This window comes from Pelmatolapia mariae, linkage group LG20 (genome assembly GCF_036321145.2).
Source record: "Pelmatolapia mariae isolate MD_Pm_ZW linkage group LG20, Pm_UMD_F_2, whole genome shotgun sequence".
NCBI classification, from domain to species: Eukaryota; Metazoa; Chordata; class Actinopteri; order Cichliformes; family Cichlidae; genus Pelmatolapia; species Pelmatolapia mariae.
Window position 1 is genome coordinate 4,929,978 of NC_086244.1, and position 26,918 is coordinate 4,956,895.

The following is a 26,918-nucleotide window of genomic DNA, read 5'->3' on the forward strand; positions in this document are numbered from 1 at the left end:
TTCAGTTATTACATTATATGTGGTATAGCAGGACAATGTCTTAAGGCAGCCCCCAAGAGTACCGAAGCCCCAAGGCCACACATCTCAGCAACATAAATGTCCTCTAGTCAAGTCATACATTACTTACAAGATCCTCTTACAAACCCCTCAATACCCTGATCCCTCAGTATCTCTCTGACCTGCTGCAACCATACACACAGTCTTGGATGCTACGGTCCTCAGCCACGGGTCTGCTTTCTGTCCCTCGCACCAGCCTCCATACCTTTGGGAACAGAGTCGTCAGGCTGGAGGTCACCACCCTCTGCAACTCTTCCATATCAGCTTCATAACGCTCCATCACTGGAATCCTTCAAAAAACTTCTCAAACTCACGTCTTCAACAAAACCTTCTGCTCCTCTGTAAAGTATTCTTGGGTCTTTTGAAAGGTGCTAAACTAAGTTATTTCTATTATTACTATTATAAAGCACATCTGAGTGATTTTTGAATCCATGTTGAATTTACTAAAAGCATTGAACCTAAACAAAAAAATATGTCATGTGCAAGAGCTAGACTTTTATAAATCCTTTGTAATCAGGTTGTCCCAAAACCTTCTAAAAAATGTGATGTAGTGGTATCATATTCCTTCCTCTTCATAAAGTTTACAACCAACCCAAAGTGTAAAGACCTTTAAGGGTTAACTCAGTTTAGATTACTCTGATAGCACATGTTTAAGTGGCTGTTAAATTTAGGCCTGTTGTCTTTGATAGTAAGAAAAGAGACGTACAACCAAGCTGGACCAAAGGTCTCCCTGACACACACTGATGGAGCTACATTAATGTTTAACTATTAACTTCTACATGATTAGAATCAAGTTGCTACCTGCTCACTTACTCACAATGCCACTCGACTTACCAGTTAGAAATGAAAGTATTCATTTTGGTGATAAAACCAGAAGTCTACCATTAGGGGGCCTCAGATTATATATAAACCATCATTGTCCATATATGTGTGTTTTTTGAGAATGTGATGGATGTGATTTGATGCTCAGAAAGTTCTTGAATCATAAATCTAGAAGCCTAATTATATGATATATTTATGTATTCTTGTATAGCTCTCTCACTCTCTCTCTCTCACACACACCCAGGATGATGTCATGTGATTTCCTGTAAATGGAGAGGGGAGGAGCAGCTCTTCTCCATTGATCTAGGTCACTGCAAACTACGGAGCAGGAGGAAGAAATGAATGTGAGCTTTAACATTATGTTTCGTCTGCTTTCAGTCAGCTGTCTCTGTGGACTAGAAGAAAAAACGATGATGTGCTAATTCAGGAAGTGGACTGACAACTCAGTTCACTGCTGGAGTCTCTCTGTGTGTGTTGTACTTCCTGTTTTGTCAGTCATGAGAGTGGTTTGTATTCTGTGCTAATGCTCAGCATTTCTGAGTTACCGGTGAGCCTGGCTGAAAATGAATGTTTTGGAGGAAGAGGAGGACAGTGCACAATCTCTCTGTTTTCCTATGAAGAGAGACCTTTCCATAAATGACAGTGAACCTGGACCTGCAGACACAAAGTAAGAGACCGTTTCTACTGTAAAGTGAAGTGAAGATGATTTATTTGTTATGAAGAAATAATGTGTGCGATCTATTTTAGTGAAGTGTTCCCCCTAAACCCTTGATCTGGAACATCCGGAGCAAAATTTCACTGCGGAAGTTAAAGATTAAAAACCTGTTTGCACAGAAACAATGCAAAATGAAACTCATGAAGGAGTTCTTACATTTGTATGCATGCAGTACTCATAGAGATAAATATGTATAGGGAGGACTGCCTGAGTAATAGATAGACAATATAAACTGTTCACCAAGCTTATGGGCCACAGACAAACTGATTCTTGTTGGAAAAATGCATATTTTATAATACACTTTTTAAAACTTCCACCCTTATCATCAAGTAAAAAACTACAAAAAGACATTGGAAAAAGGAAACAAGAAGATTTCAGTGCAAACTAGCATTGGTATCAACTGCACTCTAATTAGTTCTTTTATTAGCTGCTTATACACCTAAATTTGCTTACATTCTCACCAGTTTAGAATTACCATTTAGGATGTGGATCTTTGAAAAGGGACACAGCTGGTGAGACAGAGAGGTAAATAAACATGGAGACTGACTTCCACAGGAGATGCTGAAGACAAGAAACATCCCCAAACCCTGGGTCAGTGACCCTGGGACCAAGACAGATCCCGTCAACATGAATGATGTGTTACATATTATATGTTTGTGTTCCCAGAGGTCAGCGGCCCAGGCAAAGAACAGCGTCTGTAGGATCAGAGTGTCTGTCAGTGAACAGTAACATTTCCAAAGATGATCCTCCATTCTTCAGTAATGAACCTGGACCTTCAAGCACAAAGTAAGAAAACGTTTCTGCTGTAAAATGAGCTGAAGAAAATTCCCTTAGCAGGCAGAACAAACATGTTTCCATATCTGTAAGATCAGCTTATTGTGGTAGTGATATAAATAAAATCCAAACTGACCCTGTGACAGTGAATGTTTCTGCTTTTACTGAAAACCTCCACAACCTCAGTCCTGTACTCATAATAAGTGACTTATTTCCAACAACATGAAGATGCAAATTAACAATGTGCTAAATATTATATGTTTGTGTTCCCAGAGGTCATCTGGCCAGAAAAGGAACAGAGACTTCAGGATTCGACTCTCTGTCTAACTTTTCCAAAGATGAGCCTATGCACTTCAGTAATGAACCTGAAGTCTCAAACACAAAGTAAGAGACTATTTCTCCTCTAAAATGACACGAACATGGTTCGTTAGGATGACAATAACACAGAAAAGCTTCAGTGATTTTCAAAAAGTCCAAATAGTCCCTATTCCTGTGTAGCTGACACAGGAAACCTCCAGAGTTCAGCCCTGTGCATCAAATTGTAACACAAAATTTAGGTCGTAGTGCCCAACAAAATGAAGACACAAATAAAAACAGTGATACAGAATCTTCAGGATCAGGTTATCTGTCTATGCAGAGCAATTTGTCCAGAGAGCCTCGTCCAGTTTTCAGTAATGGATCTGGACCTTCAGACACAAAGTGAGAGATTTTCTCTTCTCTAAGATGATGTAAAGATGAACGTTCTAGAGTCAGTGGAACAAGTTGGATATCTAATGCTTTAAAATCAATGAGTTTCTTAAGCATGTCCATACCTGTGGCCAATTTAGTAATCAGTTAACAAGGACATGGACCAATGGACTGTTAGAGAAAACTGCAGCAACACAAGCAGATATAATTCCCCACCCAAGGCAAGTAGTTCACCCATTAATTTTCATTGCTGACAGCAGTCCGTACTCCTCTATGACTGTCAAAAGTCTGGAGACTCATTGTGGTAGTGATATAAATAAAATCCAAACTGAGACCCTGGGACAGTGAATGTTTCTGCTTTTACTGAAAACCTCCACAACCTCAGTCCTGTACTCATAATAAGTGACTTATTTCCAACAACATGAAGATGCAGATGAACAATGTGCTAAATATTATATGTTTGTGTTCCCAGAGGTCAGCAGCCCAGATGCAACCCAGCGTCTGTAGGATCAGAGTGTCTGTCTATGAGGAGTGACTCTTCCAAAAATTACCCTATATCGTTTAATAATGAACCTGGACCCTCGGACACAAAGTAAGAAAGTATTCTGAACTGGCCTGTCTCCAGAGTGAATGGGGACAGAGTGAGGAGGTTCATACCTAACATGGGGCGAGGCAACTGAAGTCAGAGATTTGTGCCTAAACCAGTGTCTGCCAAAACAATGCCATCACAAAATATCATTTTAATGCAGTTGTATTTTTTCTTTTTTCTTTCTTTTTTTTTAAATTTAATATCTTCTTCCATGATAAAGTAATTTGTAGTTTTCCAAATATGGTTTTCACATAATAGAGCAGTTATGGTAACATTAGGAATAAAGATGAAAGACACATCCAATGGATGCACTGGATGCATCATCAGTGATGTATCTCATGTTCATAGGTTGATTCTGGTCAACCCTCATCCAGGTGACCCAGCTGGGGTTGATCAGGCCCTGACTTGCGTCCCAGCAGCATTAGGCCACAGATCATCCCTCTCGATCCACAGCCACCTGGAAGCTCTCTCTGCTGCCTCTGTTGCAGTCTGGATGGCTGTTCTTCTAAACTCATGTCTAGCAGTGTGGAGGCTTTGTAGAGAGACTGGCCGGTGAAGCCTCTGGACCCTACTTCTACAGGGTAGCAGCGTTCTCGGCTATCTTGTCTCCAACACTCCATCACAAGACCCTGGTATTTTGCCAGCTTCCTCTCGAATGCCTCCTCTATGCGGTCTTCCAAGGGAACCATCAATTCTATCAGTGCTAGCTGTTTAGAGGCCTCTGACAAGATTACAATATCTAGGTGCAAAGATGTTTCTACGATGTTTGCTCCAAACTTGAGTTGCTTGCTGAGATTCACCCTTAGCTGCCAATCCTGTGGGATGGAAAGTTGGCCTGAAGCATATGTGGGTTGTTCTTTTTAGCTGTTCCCCTGTCTTGATGAAGGTTACTTGGTTTCTAGGGGGGCCGTGAGGCTTGCTTTGTTTGCTTTTATCCTTCAGCACCTGGTGATGGCACCAGTGGTAGTGGCCATCCCCTAGTGCCTTTGGGCAGCTGCTGAAGACGTGTTCGAGTGTCCCCCTCCAACAGAGTGGACAAGATGGTGAGTCAGACTTGCCCCACAGCTGGAGGTTTGAGGGGCTCGGTAAGATGTCATATACAGCTTGGATGAGGAATTTAATGCATTAGGGCTCTGCTCGCCAGATGTCCATGTGAGCCGCCTCTCCGTTGCACCTTCCCATCTCATCCAGGCTCCCTGCTGCCTCAAACTTCCCTGTCTGGCTTCTGCAGTCTCTAGCTCCCTAGTGGCACTCCACTTCCTGCTGGTGCAGATCTCAATGCCAGCAGCTGAAATTTTTGGGTTCCTGGAGTCTCTATACTGCAGTGCTTCCCTTGGACTGGTAACTTTAAAGTCTTCTGTGATCCCGTTAAATAAAAGTTGGAGGATGTTATTGTTCCCATATGGAGATGCACTGCTCAGGCTGCTGGGTAAACCTAGCCATCTACGAAGGTATCAGCTGATCCTCCTCTCCATCAAATGTACTGATGTTATGGGTACATCATAGAGCAGCAGAGGTCAGAGAATCCAATGTAGGATCCGAACTTGCGCACTCTGCTAAGACATGACTCCAGTTCCTTGATTGATGTTTGGATGTCTGCCGCATCTCTGAAGCTGTGCTCAAAAAGTTTCCCCGGGCTTTTAACAGGCTTTTCATTGATGGATGGAATCTTGTCTATGCACTCCACCTCTGCAGCTTTAACTACCGTGTTCATAGCATTGGCGAAGAGCGCACGCATCCAATGATGAAGCCGTTCTCCAATTGGTGCCATTTAAAGTTACAGACCCAGAAGTGACTCTCAATCTGAAGTTTATTATAATAATGTAAGATAAGGTCCTTAATTGGAACGTGGTTCCAGATTAATGCAGCCTCTACCAGCTTATGTGGTATTATGCGTATGCGTTGATCAGATCCGGCCACAGCACCACCAGCAGATCCTCACTTCTGCAAGGTGTTGATGTACTTGTTCTTGAGCAGGAAGTCAGTCAGCCACTGGGACAAGATGCTGCAGAAGATCTTGCCTTTAAGATTGAGCAGTGAGATGGATCTAAATTGCTCAGTGCTTGTAGACTTTTCCTCTTTCGGGATCCAGACTCCTTCTGCAAACCTCCACTGCTTGGTGATCTTTCCTCATTCATTCATTAATACATTTTCTTTTGTATGCACAGAGAGAAGACAAAGGATTCTATTTCCCACTGTGTAGAAACAGCCACAGCCAAGTTTGGAGGACATATAGCTGGTCAGAGCAGCACTGTGCAAAGTAAGAGTGTGCTTTATAAGATATAGGGGAAGATTCCAGATGATGCTATGCTATACCAATATTAAAGTTTCATTAATTTTATTTCTGTCTCCCTTTTTTGTCTTCTAGCAGTTGCTGGTCTGCAGGAGCTTTTAGATGAACATAAGATCAGTCTAAGGAAGAGATGTGAAACTGTAACTGAAGGATCTGAAGAAACAGGAATAAGAACTCCCCTGAAACGAATCTACACAAATCTTTACATCACAGAGGGACAGAGTGAAGATGTTAATACTCAACATGAAGTGAGGCAGCTGGAGACATGTTCCAAGATGAAGACCCTCCATGAAATTCCAATTAAGTGTCATGACATCTTTAAAGCCTTATCTGACAAAGTGATCAGAGTGGTTCTGACGAATGGTGTTGCTGGCGTTGGAAAAACATTCTCAGTGCAGAAGTTCACTCTGGACTGGGCAGAGGGGTCAGAAAACCAAGACATCAGTGTGGTGATTCTGCTTTCATTCAGGGAGCTGAACCTGATCAGAGATGGGCAGTATAGTCTCCTGGAGCTGCTCCAGGTTTTCCATCCAACATTACAGAAGGTCACAGCAGAGAAGCTGGCTGTCTGTAAACTTTTGTTTATATTTGATGGTCTGGATGAAAGCAGACTTTTACTGGACTTCACTAAGAGGAACATCATGTCTGATGTCACACAGAAGTCATCGGTCAATGATCTGCTGACAAACCTCATTAAAGGTAATCTGCTTCCTTCGGCTCTCATCTGGATAACTTCCAGACCAGCAGCAGCCAATCAGATCCCTCCTTTAAGTGTTGACCGTGTCACCGAAGTGCGAGGTTTCACTGATGCTCAGAAAGAGGAGTACTTTAAGAAGAGATTCAGTAATGAAGAGCTGTCCAGCAAAATAATTTCCCACATCAAATCATCTAAGAGCCTCCACATCATGTGTGGAATCCCAGTCTTCTGTTGGATCACTGCTACAGTTCTGGAGCACATGTTGACTGGAGGGCAGACAGAAGAGCTGCCCAAGACCATGACCGACATGTACTCACACTTCCTGCTGGTTCAGACCAAGAGGAAGATTCAGAAGTACCACAAGGCTTCTACTCCTGAAGCTCTTCTGAAGCTTGGGAGGCTGGCATTTGAACATCTGGACAAAGGAAACATCATGTTCTACCAAGAAGACTTGAAGCACTGTGGTCTGGAAGTCACAGAGGCCTCGGTGTACTCGGGACTTTGTACAGAGATTTTCAAAAGAGAGTGTGTGATCTTCCAGAAACCAGTCTACTGCTTTGTTCATCTGAGCATTCAGGAGTTTCTGGCTGCCGTTTACATGTTCCACTGTTTCACCAGTAGACAGAGCAAGATCCTGGAGGATTTCCTTATCCCTAAGTTTTCTAGGACGTCTAGGAATTTTGGAAATAAAACTACCCATGTGCTATTTTTAGATGACTTTCTGAGCAAAGTTATGGAGAAATCCCTCAAAAGTGAAAATGGTCACCTGGACCTTTTTGTCCGCTTTCTTCATGGCCTTTGTCTGACGTCCAACCGGAGACTTTTAAGAGACCTGCTAGGTCAGAAAGAGAGTAATCCAGATAGCATCCAGAAAGCCATCAGCAACCTGAAGGAGATAAACACCCAAAAAATATCCCCTGACAGAAGTCTCAACATTTTCCACTGTCTGATGGAGATGAATGACCTCTCAGTACATCAGGAGGTTCAAGAGTTCCGGAAGTCAGGAAAGAGATCACAGAGACTTTCTGTTATCCACTGCTCAGCTCTGGCCTACATTCTCCAAATGTCAGAAGAGGTTCTGGATGAACTGGACCTGGGTGAATATAACACCACACTGGAGGGCAAACAGAGACTCATCCCAGCTGTGAGAAATTGCAAAAAGGCTCAGTAAGTCTGCCTGTGACTAACATTATAAATTTGGTTCAGGTTAGCAGTTTCGAGCCAAAGGGCAAAATTAAGATGAGATAAGATTTCAGATACAATTTTGCTGTGATTGAAAATTTAACAGAAAGATGAGTTATCGTTTCTGTGAGGAAGCTCTTCACATTTTGGTCAGAATGGACAGTAAACTTACACATTTTCATTAGAAAATGGTTTTAAATTTAAACTTAAAACTCCTGCTAATATATTTTAGGTTCTGTTAGGTGCAATCAGTGCAAACAAATGCTATTGCCTTGTGTTGCTAGTTCTTGTCAGCTCCTGTTGACTCAATAAAACTTATTAGAAAATCTAAAGATTAGATGACGAAAAACAAAATAAATGTCTACTTTCATAACAATATCCCACGTAACATTTTCAGTGGAAGAAACGTGACAAGTGACTTCTTCAACCCCCAAGAGACGTTTCGCTCACTGAAAATGTTACATTCAGATAAACAGAATCAACTTTCTGGGATTTCCTTACATGGACGATTGAGCATGCATCAAGACACTTCATAACACTATGTTTTGTAAAATGTGCTTCTTCTTCTTTTTCTTTTTTTTTTTACAGACTTTCTAGCTGTGAGCTCTCAGAAGCTCACTGTGAAGTTGTGGCCTCAGCTCTGAAGTCCAACCCCTCCCATCTGACAGAGCTGAACCTGAGCTTTAACAAGCTGCAGGATTCCGAAGTGAAGCTGCTCTCTGCCGGACTAAAGAATCCAAATTGCAGACTGGAGACTCTGAGGTCAGTTTACTGAGTAATACTTGCTTTTTTCCTCTCTTAAAATCGAGCATTGTAGTTTGAAGTGTTAAGATATTCCTTTTTGTTGAGCTGTGAAGTAACTCCGTTATAAACAGGCTCCATTATCAGATGATTGGATACAGCTGACAGCATAATATTGATGTTAAACTAATTTGAGGATTCAGAAGTCTGAGTCACAGAGCAAGTCAGTGTATTTGTGCTTGTACAGTGTTTCTGTGTTGAACTGCAGTCAAAGCACAGAAAAATAAAGTTTAGTTCTCAGTACTCTGTAACTTTTGGTAGACGTGCATGATTTTTGTAAGTCTGCACATTTATGATCACCGTCGACAGCAGGAATCATATTGACAATGAGGGACTATTTAATAAAACAGCTGTAATTCCTAAACCCCCTGAATTAAAGCTGAAAGTTCACACTTCAATCACTTATTGGTTGTTTGATCCACTGCGGTGGTGTACAAAGGGAAAACTACAAAAATGGTGTCTTTGTTGAACGAAGCACAGGCCTAACTGCAATGATTTGTATATTAGTACATAATTTATAGTATAGGTTCAAATTTAAAACTAATATACATTATATTTGCTGTATTTTATAAATGACTGAATCTGAATCTGCCTTTTTTAAATTCTTTATTCAGACTGAAGGGTTGTAGGTTGTCAAAGGCCAGCTGTGCTTCTCTGGTCTCAGCTCTTAAGTCCAACCCCGTCTATCTGAGAGATTTGGACCTGAGTGCCAACACACTGCAAGATTCAGGAGTGAAGGACATGTGTGGTTATCTGGAGAGTCCAGGCTGCAGACTGGAAGTGCTCAGGTCAGGCAAAAATGTTTTGGTTGTGTGGTCATATAAATATAAAGGTTTAGTGTGTAGGCTGGCAGTCTGCAGAGGATTTAATGGTAATGCTTTCTTCTTTATTGCTTCAGTCTAATAGCTGCAGGATATTAATGTTGCACAACAATGTTGAGCAACACACTGAAAACCTAAAAAAACAAGTAGATTAAACACAATCTGAAAATTTTGTTATATTAGAATTAAAACCAAGGTGACAGCTAAGTCATTAATAATGTAATTATTTTATAAATATTCTCTAATTAAACTAGTTTAGTCTATAAAATGTTACAAACTGTGAAGCAACATTATTAAACTCACTTTCTTTGAGGTCAGCCTCAGAGTGTATGCCCCACTTTATGTGGGTTGGCTGCAGGCTGCAGTGCTATGCTAACAACAACCTGAAACAGATGAACAACTTTTTAATCTGTGCCTATACGAGCTCCAGCCCTGTAGTGAGAAGCCCAGTCAACAGGCAGCTAATTATATTGGTCCAAAAATGGAAGGAGTTGCAGACAACTATTTTATGACAAAGTAAGAAACGCTTGAATAATCTTAACTTTGATTTCTGGTGTGATTTTGAATCCAGCTGTTAGAGATTTGATGGTTTTGTTTTTAACAAACAACATAATGTATATCAGTAAAGATTTTCAGCTTTACTATTTAAGTAATCAATCCCATTTTTGATTTAAACATGTGCTCAATTTTTTTTGAGAGGAGCAGCTAAAAACTGGAGGGAGTGCTGATTTCCTTGGGTTACAGAGAGGGATCTCTGCAGGCTGGGAAGAGTCTCCACGAAGGAAAGATCGTGAAAAGAGGAATAGAAAGTCAAAGGGATAATTTGCTGAGTGAGACTTTATTATGATAAGAGCAATGAACTGGTGTCAACTGGAGGATTTCCTCAACCTTAAAGCAATCATCAGGTGACTAAATTAAGGCTTTGCTGCGAGGTTAACCTGTAGTTCACATGGAGAGTGGGCACAAAGGAGGACCACTCCTGACACATGTAAACAAAAAGTGAGCAAGGAAACAAGGAAACAAAGAGAATAAGGAAACAAAAGAACAAGAGGACTGTGTGTGTGTGTGTGTGTGTGGGGGGGGGGGGGTTCAGTTAATGAAGTGTTTAAATAGCTCATAAAAAAAACTCAGTTTTTCTTCTAACATTTTCTCTGATCTTTGATCAATTATTTATAAATAAATAATTTACATATTTGCCCTATTACTGTGATGGACTATTTTTTTTGGATCATTGTGACAGATGACAATAATCAAATATATTTTCATGTTTATTTAAATAAAAATGTTTTATAAGTATTGATCATCATTTTGTTAACATTTCCATTTTATGGCTTGATGAACTTGGGCTGAAAGGATAAATTTTTGACTTGTCTGATGCAAAGGATTCGTTTGATTGTGTCTTTATTGAATCTATCAGTTATATTAAAACTACTTTTTATTAGTTTTTCTGCTGAATAAAATATCTTGTTGGTTTGAGGTGTTCGAAGTCTCTGTTTCCTAACCTTTTACATCCTATACCGTCTTTAGCTTCAGATTGTTAAACAGGTTATAATTTTAAAATCTGTCTAAACTTAAATGTTTCATTCATTTCTCAGATTGAGGGGCTGCAGTGTGTCAGCGATCAGCTGTACTTTTTTGGTCTCAGCTTTAAAGACCAACCACTCCCATCTGAGGGAGCTCGATCTGAGCCAAAACAACCTACGGGATCCAGATGTGAAGCAGCTGTTGGATCTTAAGGAAAGTCCTGACTATAGACTGGAGACTCTGAGGTCAGTAAAGAGCTGGAGTCACTCTGTGTTGCATTCAGCAGTATTGTACTGCAATAGAAATAATTCCAAACAAATATACAAATATATACAGTACACATCAGAGATAACATTCAGATCTATATTTCCTTATTGGCCATAGCTTTTTTTTTTTTTTTTTTTTTTTTTTTTTAAACCTGTCCCGTTTGGTTCTTTTGCCATCAGAATTATTGTCTAAAGGCGAAGAAAGATGCCCAACGGATTTACTTTACCAAATGGACCATCCCAGCCTTGCCGTAATGGTCCATTTGATTCAACTTTTTATTGTTTATTTTATTTTCACTTGCTGAATACGGGACAGACTTGACTGGAGGAGAGAATGTGGAGAAAGAAAGAGGGAAAGAAAAAAACCTGAGAAGAGGGACGGGGAAAAAGGGCAAAAAACAAAAACCAACAGAATAAGCAGACAAAAAATACATATATCGATCACCTGGATCACCTGTTGAGAAAGAAAAAAGAAAGCAAGCAGAAGAAAACGAGAGTAATAAACAAGATCACAATGATATATGAGAATATGACAGTAAATACTAAATATTAAACATTATTGTGCAGCACGTGAGATCGACAGCGCACAGTGTGCTTTGAGGTAGGAGCCAAAAAGGGTGTAATTTGTGTGTGTGATCACCCGTGTGTACACCTGTGAGCATGAACGCGCTTGTTTTTAAAAGGTTCCTTAATGTAATGATCTGCTAGAGGGTGTGGGGGGCCACTGCCCCGACCTCCAGGGCATGAAGCAGGTATGGAGGAGATCAAGACTCCAGACATCCAGAGGCCCCCAGAACACAAGAGACCAAGGAAGACCAACAGAGGGGCAGCCGCGCCACTATCCCAGAAAGAGCTGAGGAGAGTCCCAGATGAGGGGTCACTCAGCAGCCGCGGAGCAGAAGCCAGGGGGGGTTGCAGTGACGTGCCCGTGAGCTCCGCTGGCAGCCAGCTGTGCCTGAGTGGCCGAGCCCCGGGCCGTGAGGCCGAGGGCACCCCATCCCCAAAGTGGCCCGAGCGAGCCCCAGGCTCCAGGCCCCAATAAGCAGCCGCCAAGGAGTGAGCCGGTGGGTACCTGGGCGCCCACCCCCGGAGACAGAGAACCACCAACGCACCGATGTCTGAGGGCGTCCGCCACCGGCAGGGGAAGTGGTGGGGGGAGATGGGCCTCCAAACCTTGGAGGGCCTGAGATGTCCTCAGAGAGGTGGCGTCTGATACCCAACCTGACATATAGACACAGACAAACAGGCACACACAGATACAAACATCTATTCCCACCCTCATGCTCTCATATACAATTGCTCAACACTCACCCAACGTGGAGACAGACATAGAGAGACGCTGTACACACAATCACACTCCCCAAGCGTACTCTAAGCCCCGAGTCTAGGTACCCTTGCCCCTGGAGGGGGAAACTGCACCCAGACTCAGGTGGTGTAACCCTTTTCCCTGCGGTGGGGAGAAGCAGACCGCCCCGACTCCGCAGCAGCAGGGAGGCCCCATACACCAGACCCCAGTCGGACGGCCAACTCCTCCTCCTAGCCCCCCTGCTCCAGCAGGCCGCAGAGAACGGGGGTGTAGGAAGACTCCAAACCTCCCTCCACCCGCTCATATGTACTGTTGATGTATGTGTGTTCTAAGGTGCATTTAAAACCCAGGAGGGCATGGAGCCACCTGCCAGAGCAGCAGGTAAGCATATAGCCCCTCCTGCTAGCCCTCAATGTCTACATGTATTTAAAATTGAGAGGTGGGCAACGACGCCAGGGGTGAGGTGTACACCCTGATGGTAGTTTGGAATCCGTGTAGCGTGCCCACCTCCAAGATCCTATATGTATGTGTAATGAGAGTGTGAGTAATGTGAATGTCTAAGTTGTGGGATAAAATTGAGGCAGAGGCAGCCAGAAGGGGACAGAGGGGGGGGATGTCTCCTCTGCACCCTGGTGACACACCCCTACCCCAAGGCCCTGCATGTGTGGGTGATTGTGGTGGAGCGGGAAGAGGGAGGCCGCTGGAGATGGGGAGGGAAGGAAGGGAGGGGCAAGTGACCCCTCCCTGGGGCCAGCTCCCCCGCTGACCCCAGTAGGCACCCCCATGCTGTGCAACCCGCCAGGGAAAGGGGGCCCAGGCCCATCCGGACCGGGGCCCAGTGCAGCAGCGCCCCCCGGCCCCACAGAGCCCGGGACAATTCACCCGACCCCACCACAGAGAAAACTGCACCCACCCCATCATCCACTCATCTTCCAGACTACACAAGACAATAGACGCCCAGGCTGAGATCTTCCTCCACCACTCCTGTATCTCCCCCTCCTGCAGAGAGAGTTCCTGAAGAGAGGAAAGCTCCTGCAAGATGTGACAACCTCCCCCACCAGTTGAAGAGCCCCCCAGGTGGCTCGATGCACCGGCGGCACCCCGCGCCAGGGCCGGGCCCCCATACACCCACCCGCCCACAACCCCGGCAACACACCAACCAGGACCCAAGCCCCTGAGGCCCGGCCAGGGCCCCAGCCCAGAGACGGAGCGCCCCCAGAACCTCACGCCCATCCCGGACCCACCCAGGGGCAGCCAGGCTACCAGGTCAGTAACCCACGTCCGTCAGCACAGACCCTCCCCTAGCCCCGCTGCACGCAGCCACGAGGAAACCGTCACCTAAGAGCCAACAGAGCCCTTAATTGGCCATGACCGCTACCCCGGGTTGAGCCCCCCAAGGAAGATGCTCCTGGGGAACCCCCCGACGCCCTAAGCCTGTCCCTACCCCCACACCAATCACAACAGTGAAGGTGGGACCAAACTATGGCCCCCCACCCCCACTAGGTGATGGAGCTGATCAAAGGAGCCCAGAGCAATTGATCTGATATGGTGGCAGAGGCTGTATCAAGACTAATGTAATCTAATAGATAATTTCTATATTGGTTAGAATTAAGATTATTTTTATTTTTCCAGTTCATGAGGACTGTTTTCTTGGCTATGCATAGGGCAGTGAAAACCATGTGGGCTATATTCTTTTCCGTAGTGACATTATCTAAGCTGCCCAACAAACATACTAAAGGAGAAGTTGGAATGTTACATTTCAGACACTTTGATAAGTCTTCACATATCTCACGCCAAAACTTCTGAACTGGTGGACAGAACCAAAGAGCGTGGATATAATTGTCCGGTGAATTGGTTTGGCAGTGTGAGCAGTTGTTGGTAGACGTAAAGCCCATCTTGAACATCCGATGACCTGTATAGTGCACTCTATGTAGTATTTTGTATTGAATTAATTGAAGACTGGGATTTCTAATTAAATGAAAGGTTTTTAAGCAAATCTGAGACCAGAAGTTTTGGTCTAAGTTAACTGATAAATCCGCTTCCCATTTTGCAATAGGAAGTGATATTGATTCATCTGTTTTAGAAAGCATTCTGTATATTTTGGATAGTAATTTGGGGGTTTTAAGAGTAAGAAATTGAACCACACTTGGTGGTGTTTGTAGTTCAACTTGACCCGGTTTAAATCTCTTTTTTACTATGGATTTAATTTGTTGATATTCTAAAAATCTTTTCTTGTTGATCCCATATTGTGTAACTAGTCTGTCAAATGAAATAAATTCTGTTCCTTCTAGTATATGTTCTAAATATTTGATTCCTTTACTACTCCAATCTGAAAAGTTTATCATATTATTGTTTTGTAATATGTCAGGGTTGTTCCAGATAGGTGTACGTTTGCATGGGATTAATGGAGACTCTGTCAACTTCAGAAACTCCCACCACGCTGTCAGAGAGGAGCTGATGTTGACGCTTTTGAAGCATTCATGTCGTTGGATGTTTGAGCTGATAAACGGTAGATCTGAAATCTCTAGATTATTGCAAAGTGCTTGTTCTACATCTAGCCAAGGTTCATCTAAGAGGGTATGTTTTTGCCATCCTGAGATAAACTGAAGCCTGTTGGCCAAGAAGTAGTGCTGAAAGTTAGGTAGTTCTAATCCTCCTTTATCCTTGGTCTTTTGTAGTGTTTTTAAGCTTATACGTGGGGGCTTATTTTTCCAAAGGAATTTGGACATATATGAATCTAGAGATCTGAACCAGTCTTGCGGCGGTTTAGTTGGGATCATTGAGAATAAATAATTTATTTTTGGTAATACCATCATTTTTATAGCGGCAACCCTTCCCATGAGTGATATGGGTAGACATTTCCACCTAGCCAGATCACCTTCTACTTTCTTTAAAAGTGGGATATAGTTTAATTTAGTTAGATCTGCAAGCTTGGGAGAAACATTAATACCTAAATATTTTATATTTCCCGATTGCAGTGGAGTAGAAGAGGAATTATGGAAGGAGCAATTAATCGGAAGGACTGTAGATTTTGACCAGTTAATTGAGTAATCTGATATTCTTGCAAAAGAGTTTATCAGTTCAATCACCCCAGAGATATTGGTTTGTGAATTTTGGAGAAAGAGTAACACATCATCCGCATAAAGGCTGATTTTATGTTCCACGTTCTTGCATTTTATGCCCTTAATTACTGAATTCTGTCTAATTGCTGCTGCTAGTGGTTCGATAAAAATTGCAAACAGTGAAGGGGAGAGTGGGCATCCCTGCCTGGTGCCCCTCAGGAGACAGAAGCTGGAGGATGTCTGGTCATTTGTTCTGACACAAGCTGTTGGGGAATTATATAATATTTTTAACCAGTTGATGAAAGAAGATCCAAAACCAAATTTGTGTAAAGTTGCAAATAGAAATTTCCAGTTAACTCTGTCAAACGCTTTTTCTGCATCTAGAGAAAATATTGTAGTTTCAAGGTTTTTACTGTATGAGTAGTCTATCAAATTAAGTAATCTACGTGTATTTGTTGATGAGTGCCTACCTTTTATGAAACCAGTTTGGTCAGGATGAATTAAGAGGGGGGTTATTTTCTCTAGTCTCTTTGAGAGAGCTTTGCAAATTATTTTAAGGTCTACATTTATAAGGGATATTGGACGATAGCTTGAGGGATATACAGGGTCTTTGCCTGGTTTTAGCAGGAGATTAATGTTTGCAGAATTCATATTTGGTGGAAGTCTGCCATTTTCTTTGATTTCCAACAACGTTCTGTAAAAAACTGGTGCTAGAATCGTCCAGAATTCTTTGTAGAATTCTGCAGGAAAGCCGTCTGGACCTGGAGCCTTATTATTGGGCATATTTATCAGGGCTTCCTGGAGTTCACCTGGCGTCAGTGGCGAATCCAGTGCCATTGCTTGAGTGTCTAATAATTTTGGGAGAGTTATGTTGTCTAAAAACTGATCAATTTCCTTTTTAGATGGGTTTATTTGTGGTGAATACAACGTTTTATAGAAATCCCTGAAAATGTTGTTTATTTGTTTCGGTTCATATATTGTGTTCCCAGATGAATCTTGAACAGCACATATAGTTGTTTTTTCTTTATTTATTTTTAGCTGGTTTGCTAGAAATTGACCGGATTTATTACTATGTTCATAATTTTGTAAGCGTAGTCTTTGTACTAAGAATTTTGTTTTTTTATCAATTATCTCATTTAATTCTAGTTTTGTTTTGCGTATTTTGTTCAATGTTTCCTGATCTTGGTGGGACGCGTAGGCTTCTTCTAGTGATTTGATGGTTTTTTCTAATTCCTGAATATTTTTGTTTTCTTTTTTCTTTTTATGTGATGAGAAAGAAATTATTTTACCTCTCATCACGGCTTTCCCTGCTTCCCATAAAACAGAAGCTGATGTTCCGGGAGTGTCATTAAAGTCTAAATATGAAGTCCACTCTTTTTTAAAATATTTAATAAAGTCTTCATCTTTAAGCAGTGATGTATTAAATCTCCAGTTTTTACTTGGCGTAGTATTATTCTTGTGCATTAGTGTTAAAGATACAGGAGCATGATCGCTGACAGCTATAGGGTGAATCTCAGTGTCTGAAATGTCACTCAGCAGTGAGCTGCTGACCAAAAAATAATCCAGACGAGAGTAGGAGTGATGAACATGTGAGAAAAAAGTATATTCCTTACTGGTGGGGTGAAGGGAGCGCCATGCATCGCAAAGACCAAAGTCGCTCATATACTGTTTGATTATATTTGTGGACTGCCAATTACGCTGAGTTCCTGCTGTATTGAGCCTATCCATTTCTTCATTTAGTCCAAGGTTGAGGTCGCCTCCAAGAACAAGTGTGCCATCTAAGTGTTCAGAGAGTGCACTGAAAAAACTGTGAAAGAATGAGGGATCATCAACATTTGGACCATATACACTTACAATACATAGCTTTTTATCAAGTATAGATAGTTTAATGATTAAGAATTTGCCCTCTGGATCTATAACTGTATCGAGTACTGTGAAATTAATATTTTTATGTATTAAAATTGCTACTCCCCTTTGTCTAGAATTATAACAAGCTGAGAACACATTAGGAAACTCAGGTGTTTTAAGTTCATTCGAACCTCTAAGAGGTCTGTGGGTCTCTTGTAAAAGGACAACATCTGCCTGTAGTTCTTATTGGCCATAGCTAACTTAGCCGTGTCTTTCATGGCTGCTTCCATGTTTACTAGTCAGGTGATATTACAGAAAGCTGCCACAAAGATGTTTGTGTTAAACTGAACAGCAGTAAATACATTAAAAAAAAAGATGTTCGTGGATCATTTATGACTCTTCACAGTTCACTGTGAAGAGTCATAAATGAAAGAAAGAAGAGTCCACTGTGGAACAATAGACTCGATGTTCAAACGTGTAGGTTAGTGAGTGTACATGTTGACATGAAAGCTCAGAGAAGCTAAGATAGGCTAAGATAGGCCACGCCTCCACTGCAGCTGTGAGAGCCCGTTCTCACTCCCGAGGCGTAACATCCCGACGTTTTGTCACGTCCTGCGGCGTTCCTGAGGAACGCGAAAGGTGACCTTCCACGTTGTTATGGTACGCGGCGGTTTCCAGCCCTGTACTGCAGCCCTAAACTTAACCTTATCACTAAGCCTAACCATAACCTTATGCCTAACCTTAACCATAACCTTATGCCTAACCATAACCTTATTCCTAACCTTAACCATAACCGTATCCCTACGCCTAAACCTAACCTTATCCCTAAACCTAACCATAACCTTATGCCTAAACCTAACCATAACCGTATACCTAAGCCTAAACCTAAGCTTATCGCTAAACCTAACCATAACCTTATTCCTAACCTTAACCAGCACTTTAATGAGGTGAAATAGTGTTTTCTAAAGCGATTTTAAGGGAAAAAGCGAAGATGTGTAGATTGAGTCCAAACGGTTCTCATGTGTCCGCAGTTTTCCGATGTCGTGACGTAGGAACGCCTTGGGTGCCCGAAAACGTAATATGTTGACGATTTGTCACCTAGCGTAAAATGTTACGATTTGGGAGTGAGAACGGGTTGGCTGTGAACAGGCTAGATGTGCTGCATCACTGAGTGACAGCTTTTGAAGTGACTTATTAAATACACCTGTTTCTTGTCTCTACAGGTTGGACTGATAATCTGTAACAATGAGAGCAAACAGGACGACGAGTGGACGAGCTGTGATGATCCACTGAGGTTGGAGCAGCAGCAGGTGGTCGGTTCCTGTAGAAAACCGGTTCCCAGTATTCCAGTTCCTTGGAATTGTTAGTCCACCTGTCTGTCCTTATTAGGGATTTGCACTAGTGCATGGGGCTGTAGTTAAATGGTGATTATGAGACAGAGTGTTTCAGCTATTTTACTTGTTCCCAGAGCTAATTAAGTAACATACTGCATTACTTTTAAGAAAAGTATTCTGTGTATTCTGTGTAATATTAAACACTGACTACAACAAAGAGGGCAAATACCTCAAACACGCACAAACGTTTGACTCCAGTATGCAATTAATTTGCATGAATGTCATTTCTTCTTGCTGCTTAGTGACGGTGGTGACTCTTAAAATGGAGCCAATGAAAATCGATAAGGAATCAGAATCACTAAATTCTTATCGATTCCCATCCGTAGCGTAGAGATACTGTAACTCGGCTGTTTTACTGAGAGCTGGATCAGGAACTGACACTGTGAGGTTTCAGGGTTTCAGTGATCTTCTTCTACTCTGCACTCTGAGACGTTAGCCCCAGGTTCATCTGGTCCTCCAAGTCTTTGCCATGTTTGCTGCTCTGCTGTGGGTTCAAAACGTTTGTGCTGCACACGGTGTCTTTATGTGGCGGACATAAATGTCTCCTTTATCTCTGCCACATAAAAGCCCGTTAAATCGCAAGTTTAAATACCATAAAAACCTAATGAAATGCAATTTTTTTAATGGTGATGAGATGAACACCCTGTTATATTACTTAAGTGAAGCACAAATTCACTTCATTCACTGTATAAACTGTTTTATTGTTTTGTTGTTTGGTTGAGGTTGCTGATACTGGGATTACTGACACATTAAAGTCCGTTATTCATTCATCAACACTTATCCCTTACATCATATCCTGCCAAGCCAGAACACACACAGGAAGTTATAAAACCAGACCCTTTTCCACATCCTTTACCTCCAAACCATCGTGAGAGGAAAAATGCATCAAGACCTTTTAGGTCCTATAAGTTAAATTAACTCTGTAATATTTATTCTAACATTTATCTATTATGATATTTTGTCAGCATGTCATTTCAAAGAGTGCTTCATGATTGCTGTTGTATTTGGCACATTGGATTCCTTTGATTTCTTTGTTAATAACTTGAAGACAGTGAAAATAAATAAAATGGTGGCTATATTAATGGTTACAGTTTGTTTTTATCTGTTACTGTCTGTGTTCTGTTTGTGTTGTTGATCTCTCTTCATGTATTAAAACATTACCCAGCTACATAACCATCAGTAATCGTACCAAATAAATAATGTTCACGCTGCATCTCTGAGCCAGTGCAGACGTAACTGTTTTCAACCTCTGAATATCATATTAGACCCAGTAAAAAAAAAGAAAAAGAATTTAATGTTGTTTTTAAGGCCTTTGAAAACATACAGTGTGAAAGGGGTCTTCTTTTTCAGTAATGAGCTAGACTTGGTCTTAATAGATATAAATAAAAAACTAGTAAAACTACCCAGATTTTCAATATTTAATGGCAATGAGAACGAGTGAAGACAAATTTTAAACCTAACGGCTTGTAATTTGGGTTTTATTCATCTGATTATCAGAAAACATCCAGAAACTTTTTCTTTCGCTATTTGTCTTGAAGACTCAACATTATTATTTGATGCTGCCAATGTTTTTGTAAAATTGAGGAAATAACTTCTTGGATGATCTTTAGCACACTGCAAGTCAGATTATTTGTGTGAAAAAAACAAAAAACACCAACAGCACATGTTGAAAAGATCCAGATAAGTGATTAAATTACCCAGCTGCTGCAGGAGGAGGAAAGAAGAGCTGCAGCAATGCTAAATATTAACATGTTAATAGAGACCCAGGCTTTTTAAAAAAATATTGTTATGAAGTTATTATTGCATACTTAACTGTTACATCTGCCTGTGAGTTCTATTTTTAATATGCAAATAAACACATTTCTTTTTGCCAGTGACCTGTGCTTATTTGTAGGAGGAATGCTGGAATAGAGACTTCACAAACACAGTTTCTGCAGTTTGAGTCAGCGTGGACGCCATCCGACCACTAAAAACATGAGAATTCTTTTTCCATTGCTGTTATTAGCAGATTCCTGGACGGTGTGCTAGAGATGCTCGTGACACAGGATCCACCTTTGTGTCTTCATCAAGGAAACACTCCAGCTTTCTGTCATGTACAAAGAAGTGTGAGCACAAACAGTGTATTTCAAATGAACTCCAACATGTTTGCCATCTGTATAGTAAGGTCAGTAGGACACTGTGCAGATGTGACCCACCTGGCTTGGACTATAGATGAAAAGTGTGTGTCACACACTTTCAAATTTCACTACTGCTCGGAGGAGAGTTAGCAAGTGTTTGAATATAAAGCTTTACTCTATGCTCATGTGAACGAGGCCTTATTTGAACAAATAATCAAATAAGGATTTTTACTCATTTCTCATCTTGGTTTAATATCAGCTCTATCTATAGTCTAAAGGCTGTACTCTTCAAAGATTGCCTTCCACCTGAAACTGATAGTTGTGGCAGACTTGTAACATGTTAGCTTCACACGTGTCTAAATACAGTTTTTATATATACACAATGAGTCTTAGAATGATTAAAAATCACACCTGTGCCTAGTACCCAGCTGTTTTACCTATCACCACAGGTTAGCGACCTTCTATGGCCTCTGGTCCCACCACTTGCTGACTTTGCCTGCACACTCTGGTGGAAAGTTCAGTTACTGGTTATTAAAGAGAAAAGAAATTATGAAGTTTGTTCCAGTAACTCTTGTGGCCATAGAGGTTGCTTGTTTGCTCATGCTTAGCAATAAAGTGTTGCTTTAAATTTGAATGTTTTATTTGTCATGCATGCCTCAGTATCCTCAGCCTGCTATCCTGTGCTTCAGCTGTCAGGATAAGCGACTTTATCCAGCACTGACCTGAGAACAGAAAGCAAATAAAGATATTTTCCCAAATAATCAGTTCTTTTCACATGAGCTTGTTTATTGAACAAGGCTGCGGATAGTTAGCTTGGTCTACCTGAGCTGATGTTGGTCCAGCTCAGAGTTTTAAAGTCAGACTGGATCTAAAGACACCGAGCGATCACTGACGGATCAGATCAGCTGCTTCAGTCACTTCTGCGTGTTTACAGCCAACTGCTGAAGATAAAAACTGCATTAAGCAAACAGCTGAGTGGCGTTCCTCCATCCTGCTGCCTTGGAGCAGGTCTGATGGTAAAACTGTTCAGTCCAGCGAGAACTCGGCTCTTCCTGGTTGTCTCTGGACCAGAACCTGAATGATCAGATCCTTTGTTAGAATCATTAGTCCAGACTCTGCGATCCTGTGATTAGGCGCTGCTCGCACCAATCAGGGAATCAGTCGCTAGGACACAGTCTTAGAAAATGCATAGAAGACAAACATCCTAATGCCCTAAAAGACAGGAGGCAGAAGGGTGGGGCTAAAGGGTAGCACAGGGGTTTGTAGTTTAACTGCTAAGGCTGTGGATGGAACATAGAAACAGACATTAAAATGATGCAAGAGATGTAATGGATCAATGGATGAGGTGTTGGTTTATTTATTTTTGTGTGGTTTATAACTTCAAAGTATTTTTTAGCACATCAAAGCAATAAATATTAAATTTACAGTTTTGATTTCAGTTGGCCATATAGTTTAGGACTTGCCTCTCTCTAACGGACAGAGCCATTCTTTCTAAATCCTGCAGTTCCTATAAGAAACTGCAAAACTGTGCAATTTACAACAAAGACATCTAGAAGGATGAACAGCTCAAAGGAAAGAAAATCTGTAAAACTGATTTTTGAAGTGAACTGTCCTCAGCATAAAAAGGGATGTTCTGTCGTGACCTCAGTGAGGCTCTGAATCCTGAGTATTTGTGAACTGATGCTTAACCCCTTACAGGGCATGCATTAAAAAAGACTTTTTTTTTTTACAATTTTTACTTCTTTCTTCCATTTTTACGCTGCAAATCAAGGTCAGTGAAGTCAGCATATATGTAATGTTTGCATTAGTGTTGCAAATGTGATTTCTGGCATCATAAAGGGTTAAGTGGTTATTGTCCCCTCTATGCAGCAGCAAGCCTGTTATTTAATAGATTCAATGCAAGAGCTTGCTTTGAATAGAAAATAAAGTCTGACTTGCTACTTACAAATTACTTGCCAATAATTGATGTAATGGCAATAACCGGTTAATCTGTATTTGAAGTCATATTTGAAAATATTCTTAAATTTACTGTGAGGTTAGTCATTAATAGTCCAGCTGTTTCCAGATGTTATTTAGCTTAAAAAACAAACAAACAGTGAAATCAGAAACGCCTGTTACAGGGAAGGGTTACTGTTAATCTTTGAAACAAAACAGGTGCTTTTAAATCTGATATTTACACCCTGTTTCTTCCCCCAAGCTTCATATTCCCTTTCCCTCTATAAAGCTGTGACCCTGATCAGCTCAAATACTGATCTGACATCAAGTTTAACTGTCCTGAAACACAAGCAGCTGGAGGAAGATGAAGTTTCACTCTGTCAAAAAGAAGCTCATCCAGCTAACAGTTGTTTTTATTGTTGATTAACAATCTGCTGAAAAATGCTTTGGATTAATAGTTTTGTCTATGAAAATGAAATAACTTTCCTCGGCTCACGGTTATTTATTTTTTTAAAATATCATTTCAACAGTCCAAAGTTTGACATTTACAAAAAAACCTTCATCTTCGGGTCTGGACAACAAATAGTTTTCATTCATTGGTCTAAAATGAGCCGTTTTACAGCTTTGTTACAGAGTGAAGCTTCTTCATGTCATAAATAGTCTTTGGATGAGTTTTGATGCACAAACTGAAAACATTAAGTTAATCTGACACATCAGCATCACCACGTACTGTAGATCGGCCCATAAATGACAACAAATAAGGTGTGAAAACACTGTTCTGCAGTTTGTCCGCAGAGAGCAGTGACCATTTTATTATTTTTACATCATATAATCTTTTATTTTAAAAACTTTACATTTCTTAGGTGTGATTCTGAAAGGAGACCTATTCTGCTCATTTCCAGCTCTTGGTCTTTATTCGGGGACTCAGCTAACGTAGCGTAGCATGATTTATAGTTTTCTTTTACCGATCTTACGCTGTTCCTTTGCACAGCCACTTCCATGTGATTGGCCAATTTTATTGTGAAAATAGAAACAAAATATTTTTTATAAATAATTTTACTAATTTCTAAATATTTTTTGGCTTCCATGTTTTACTTCGACATGTTTAATACTTTGGTTTGTTACGAGACCTCAGGGAAGGCAGAATAGGTCCTCCTTAAAAGGAGCCTTACCATGTTGTTAGCGTTATTAGTTGTTTAAATAAAGTACTCTCGCGTGAATAATTCTTTAAAATAAACATTTTAAATGTGGCTTAAAAAACCTGCTACGTGAACAACAAAAAGAAAAATCTAGACACTGTTTCTTCTGCTATTTTGATTCAGCGGAGACGTGTGCGTGATTGTTTGCACTATTCGACTTGAACTTCTAGGCTGAAATTCTCTGAACGTCATGCATGTGGCAATGCACTGACAGTCTCACATCACGTCACTGCACATTATCCTGTGGACATTAATCAGTGTTTTGGTTTTATCTGTTAATTTAATATTATTTACATCTCTGTAGTGCACACTAACCCTCAGTCCAAATGGCAAACACAGGGCTGCGCTGTTGCTTCTCACTGATTTGTCTATAAAATGACAGAACTATTTCTACACTCTTAACAAATGTCTTAAGGGTGCAGATATCTGATATACCCATTTATATTTAATTTAACTTTGAGATTTTATAGATTACAGATGAGATCTGTGTAAATTTTGTTCCTGTTGTTTTAAACAGAGCTACAAAATCAATCGATAAATTTAATTAGTTGGTAAAATGCCAGATTTTCTGATGCCTTAAAAAAAGAAGTCAGGATCTAATGATTTCCTTTGATTCACTTGATGTAAATTAAACATCTTTCAACAAGAAAACCCATAAAAGGCCTCTGAAGATGCATTTATGGGTTGGACAAGTGACAGCAGAATCTTTTCTATTTTCTGACATCTTATAGGGGGAAAAAAATCAATGAAGATTACTCAGTAGTGAAAATAATTAGTTGCCGCCCTAATTTTGGGACCTCTGGAGTTAAGGCGAAGACACATTCAGATAACATGACGGGTCATTTTGTTTTTGTGGCACACAAACTGATTCTTAGCTCAAGTATGTCTCAATTATAAAAAGCATTAAACTCAGTATTGGCTGTTGCATGATGGGATATTTTGGTGTCTGAAAGGTCTTGGCGTTGTTTGACGTGTTGCAGGAAGTGACGGCGTGCGTCTCTGCCTGCAGCTTCTGCGAAGCGACAGTCTGCAGGACGAAGGCTGAAACAAAACGAGGCACTTGTTATGATCCAAAGCTGCAGGTCGTCCTGCTCCTCCGCGGCTGTCGCTATAGAGACAGGCCATGTTGCCATGGTGATGTTATGTTCGTCGACAGCCGACAGGACCACAGCTGGACCTGACATCTGTATGTGTGTGTGCGTGTGTATGGCTCTGTTACATCATCAGGTTATTTTCCTTTCATTTTTACAAGCAAGCAGGCAAATCAAATCATCTCTGGATCTATTTAATCTCTAATATCGTTATAATAATAATTTTGTTACACGTTCAGCTTTATAAAAATAAAAAAATCATTCCAGTAATATTCACATGCTCAGATTACACAGAGAGAATCACGAAACAGCGCCGTTGTTCGGTTCGGATGTTGTTTGCATACCATTTTGAAGTTGGAAGGATGCGAGTGAAGATGATCGTGATGAAGCCATGAAACGCAGACGTGATGTTTCACACGGAAACGTCACATCAGGTCTGCAGACCAGGAGCCTGTATCACAAAGAGTTCAGCTGTCCACAGGCAGCTCGGGTGATTTGGTGAATGTATCAATCGCTGTAATCTAACCCTAACCCGTATTAGGATGTTACTCGAATCAAGTCGAAATAAAACAGAATCCCGAGAGGAAGATAAAATAAGTGGACGGTTGAAATTGTCTGACAGGCGATGGCGGCCCGATATAGCTTTATGATACAGGTCTCAGGATGTACTGAGGCATGATGGGTAATATTAAAGGTGTTGGTTCGGCAGGTCTGTGTAGCTGTTATGTCACCCACCAGCCAATTAGAAACAGAGTTTTCTGTGGTCATCCAGTTGGACTCAGAAGGAGGTGTGTCTTCTCCAGCAGGCCAATCAAAAAAGCCCTTGATAAGTAGCCAATAAAAAAAAAATCAGCAAATAAAAGAGGAGAATGCCCTCACAGCTGGCCAATCAGAGAGAGAGCCCACCCACTAGTCCCCGCCCACGGATCTGACTGCTCGTCAGCACCTGCGTCAGTCTCTGCGTGCTCGGCTTCAGCCAAGGGCCTGGGCCGTTTCCATCTTGCAACGGCAACTCAGCTCTCCTCCAATCAGACTCCTCCCTCAAGCCAGCAGCGGCGATGCTGGCTGCTGATAGGTGCATCTCCGAAAAACTGGCTGTTGATTCACTGTCGGAAAGATGTCTGTCACTGCTGTCATCGTCCAGCGGCATGAGGAAGGAGAACGCTGCCTTCTGAGATGCAGCCGAGTTCCCAGCATGCTTTGCACGGCGGTTGGTGCTGCTGTTTCTCTCCTCTCTCCTCTCCCGCTCTCCCCCTCCTCTTCTGGACTCCTCTGACAGAGGTGAGTCCCTGAGGCGGGCATCACTCCTGGGTAAGCTCCTGCTCCTCCTCCCCTGCTCCTTGAGGTCATCCTGCTTCATCTGCCTGACAGTCTGACTTCTTCTCTTCCTCTCCTCCCTTTGCTCCTCCTCTTGCCATCTCCTCTCCAGCACCCGTGCTTCCTCCTCCACTATGTCCAGGTCCAGAGCAGGAGGCCCTAATCCTACTCCTCCTGTTCTTCTTTTGGTTTCTCTCTCTCTCCTCCTCCTCTCTCCTTCTCCCGCACCACTTCCTCGTCTTATTTCCTGGCTGAGAGAGGCAGTTGTCATGGTTATCATATCCACATCCAGCTCCTCGGTGTGTGAAGAGGAGGAGGGGGAGAGGGCTCCTTCCTCAGGGCCTTATGGACAAACAGAGACAGAATATAATTATCTGAATATCTGCAAGTAATTATTGTGGTTATTACTTTTATTTATTTT

General features: G+C 41.5%; 2 protein-coding genes across 7 annotated transcripts in view; one reads left to right on the top strand and one right to left on the bottom strand.

Annotated features, from left to right (window-relative positions):
- Positions 1-1,156: 1,156 nt before the first annotated feature.
- Positions 1,157-20,090, top strand: LOC134618356 (NLR family CARD domain-containing protein 3-like). 2 transcript variants are annotated; one of them, XM_065469678.1, is made up of 10 exons: positions 1,157-1,546; positions 2,261-2,380; positions 2,642-2,752; positions 3,528-3,647; positions 5,813-5,904; positions 6,013-7,801; positions 8,405-8,578; positions 9,232-9,405; positions 11,034-11,207; positions 18,668-20,090. In XM_065469678.1, the coding sequence occupies exons 1-10, from the start codon at positions 1,443-1,445 to the stop codon at positions 18,675-18,677; spliced, it is 2,868 nt and encodes a 955-aa protein (XP_065325750.1). In that variant the 5' UTR covers positions 1,157-1,442; the 3' UTR covers positions 18,678-20,090. The 2 variants fall into 2 exon arrangements, with proteins under 2 accessions (XP_065325750.1, XP_065325751.1); XM_065469679.1 differs by having other exon boundaries at positions 6,016-7,801.
- Positions 20,091-21,725: 1,635 nt separating this feature from the next.
- Positions 21,726-26,918, bottom strand: part of magixa (MAGI family member, X-linked a) — a 61,199-nt gene continuing 56,006 nt past the window's right edge. For 4 of the 5 annotated variants that reach the window (XM_063464141.1, XM_063464140.1, XM_063464138.1 and 1 more), the window contains one exon: positions 21,726-26,839. In XM_063464141.1, coding sequence (XP_063320211.1) covers positions 26,070-26,839 — 770 coding nt within the window. In that variant the 3' untranslated portion in view covers positions 21,726-26,069. The remainder of the gene's footprint in view (positions 26,840-26,918) is intronic. The other variant, XM_063464142.1, reaches the window with a different exon arrangement.

Coding starts and splice junctions, on each gene's coding strand:
- LOC134618356 (XM_065469678.1), top strand. CDS start 1,443: ATGAATGTTTTGGAGGAAGAGGAGGACAGTGCACAATCTCTCTGTTTT. Junction 3,648..5,812: donor CCTGGACCCTCGGACACAAA/GTAAGAAAGTAT, acceptor TTGTATGCACAG/AGAGAAGACAAAGGATTCTA. Junction 7,802..8,404: donor AGAAATTGCAAAAAGGCTCA/GTAAGTCTGCCT, acceptor TTTTTTTTACAG/ACTTTCTAGCTGTGAGCTCT.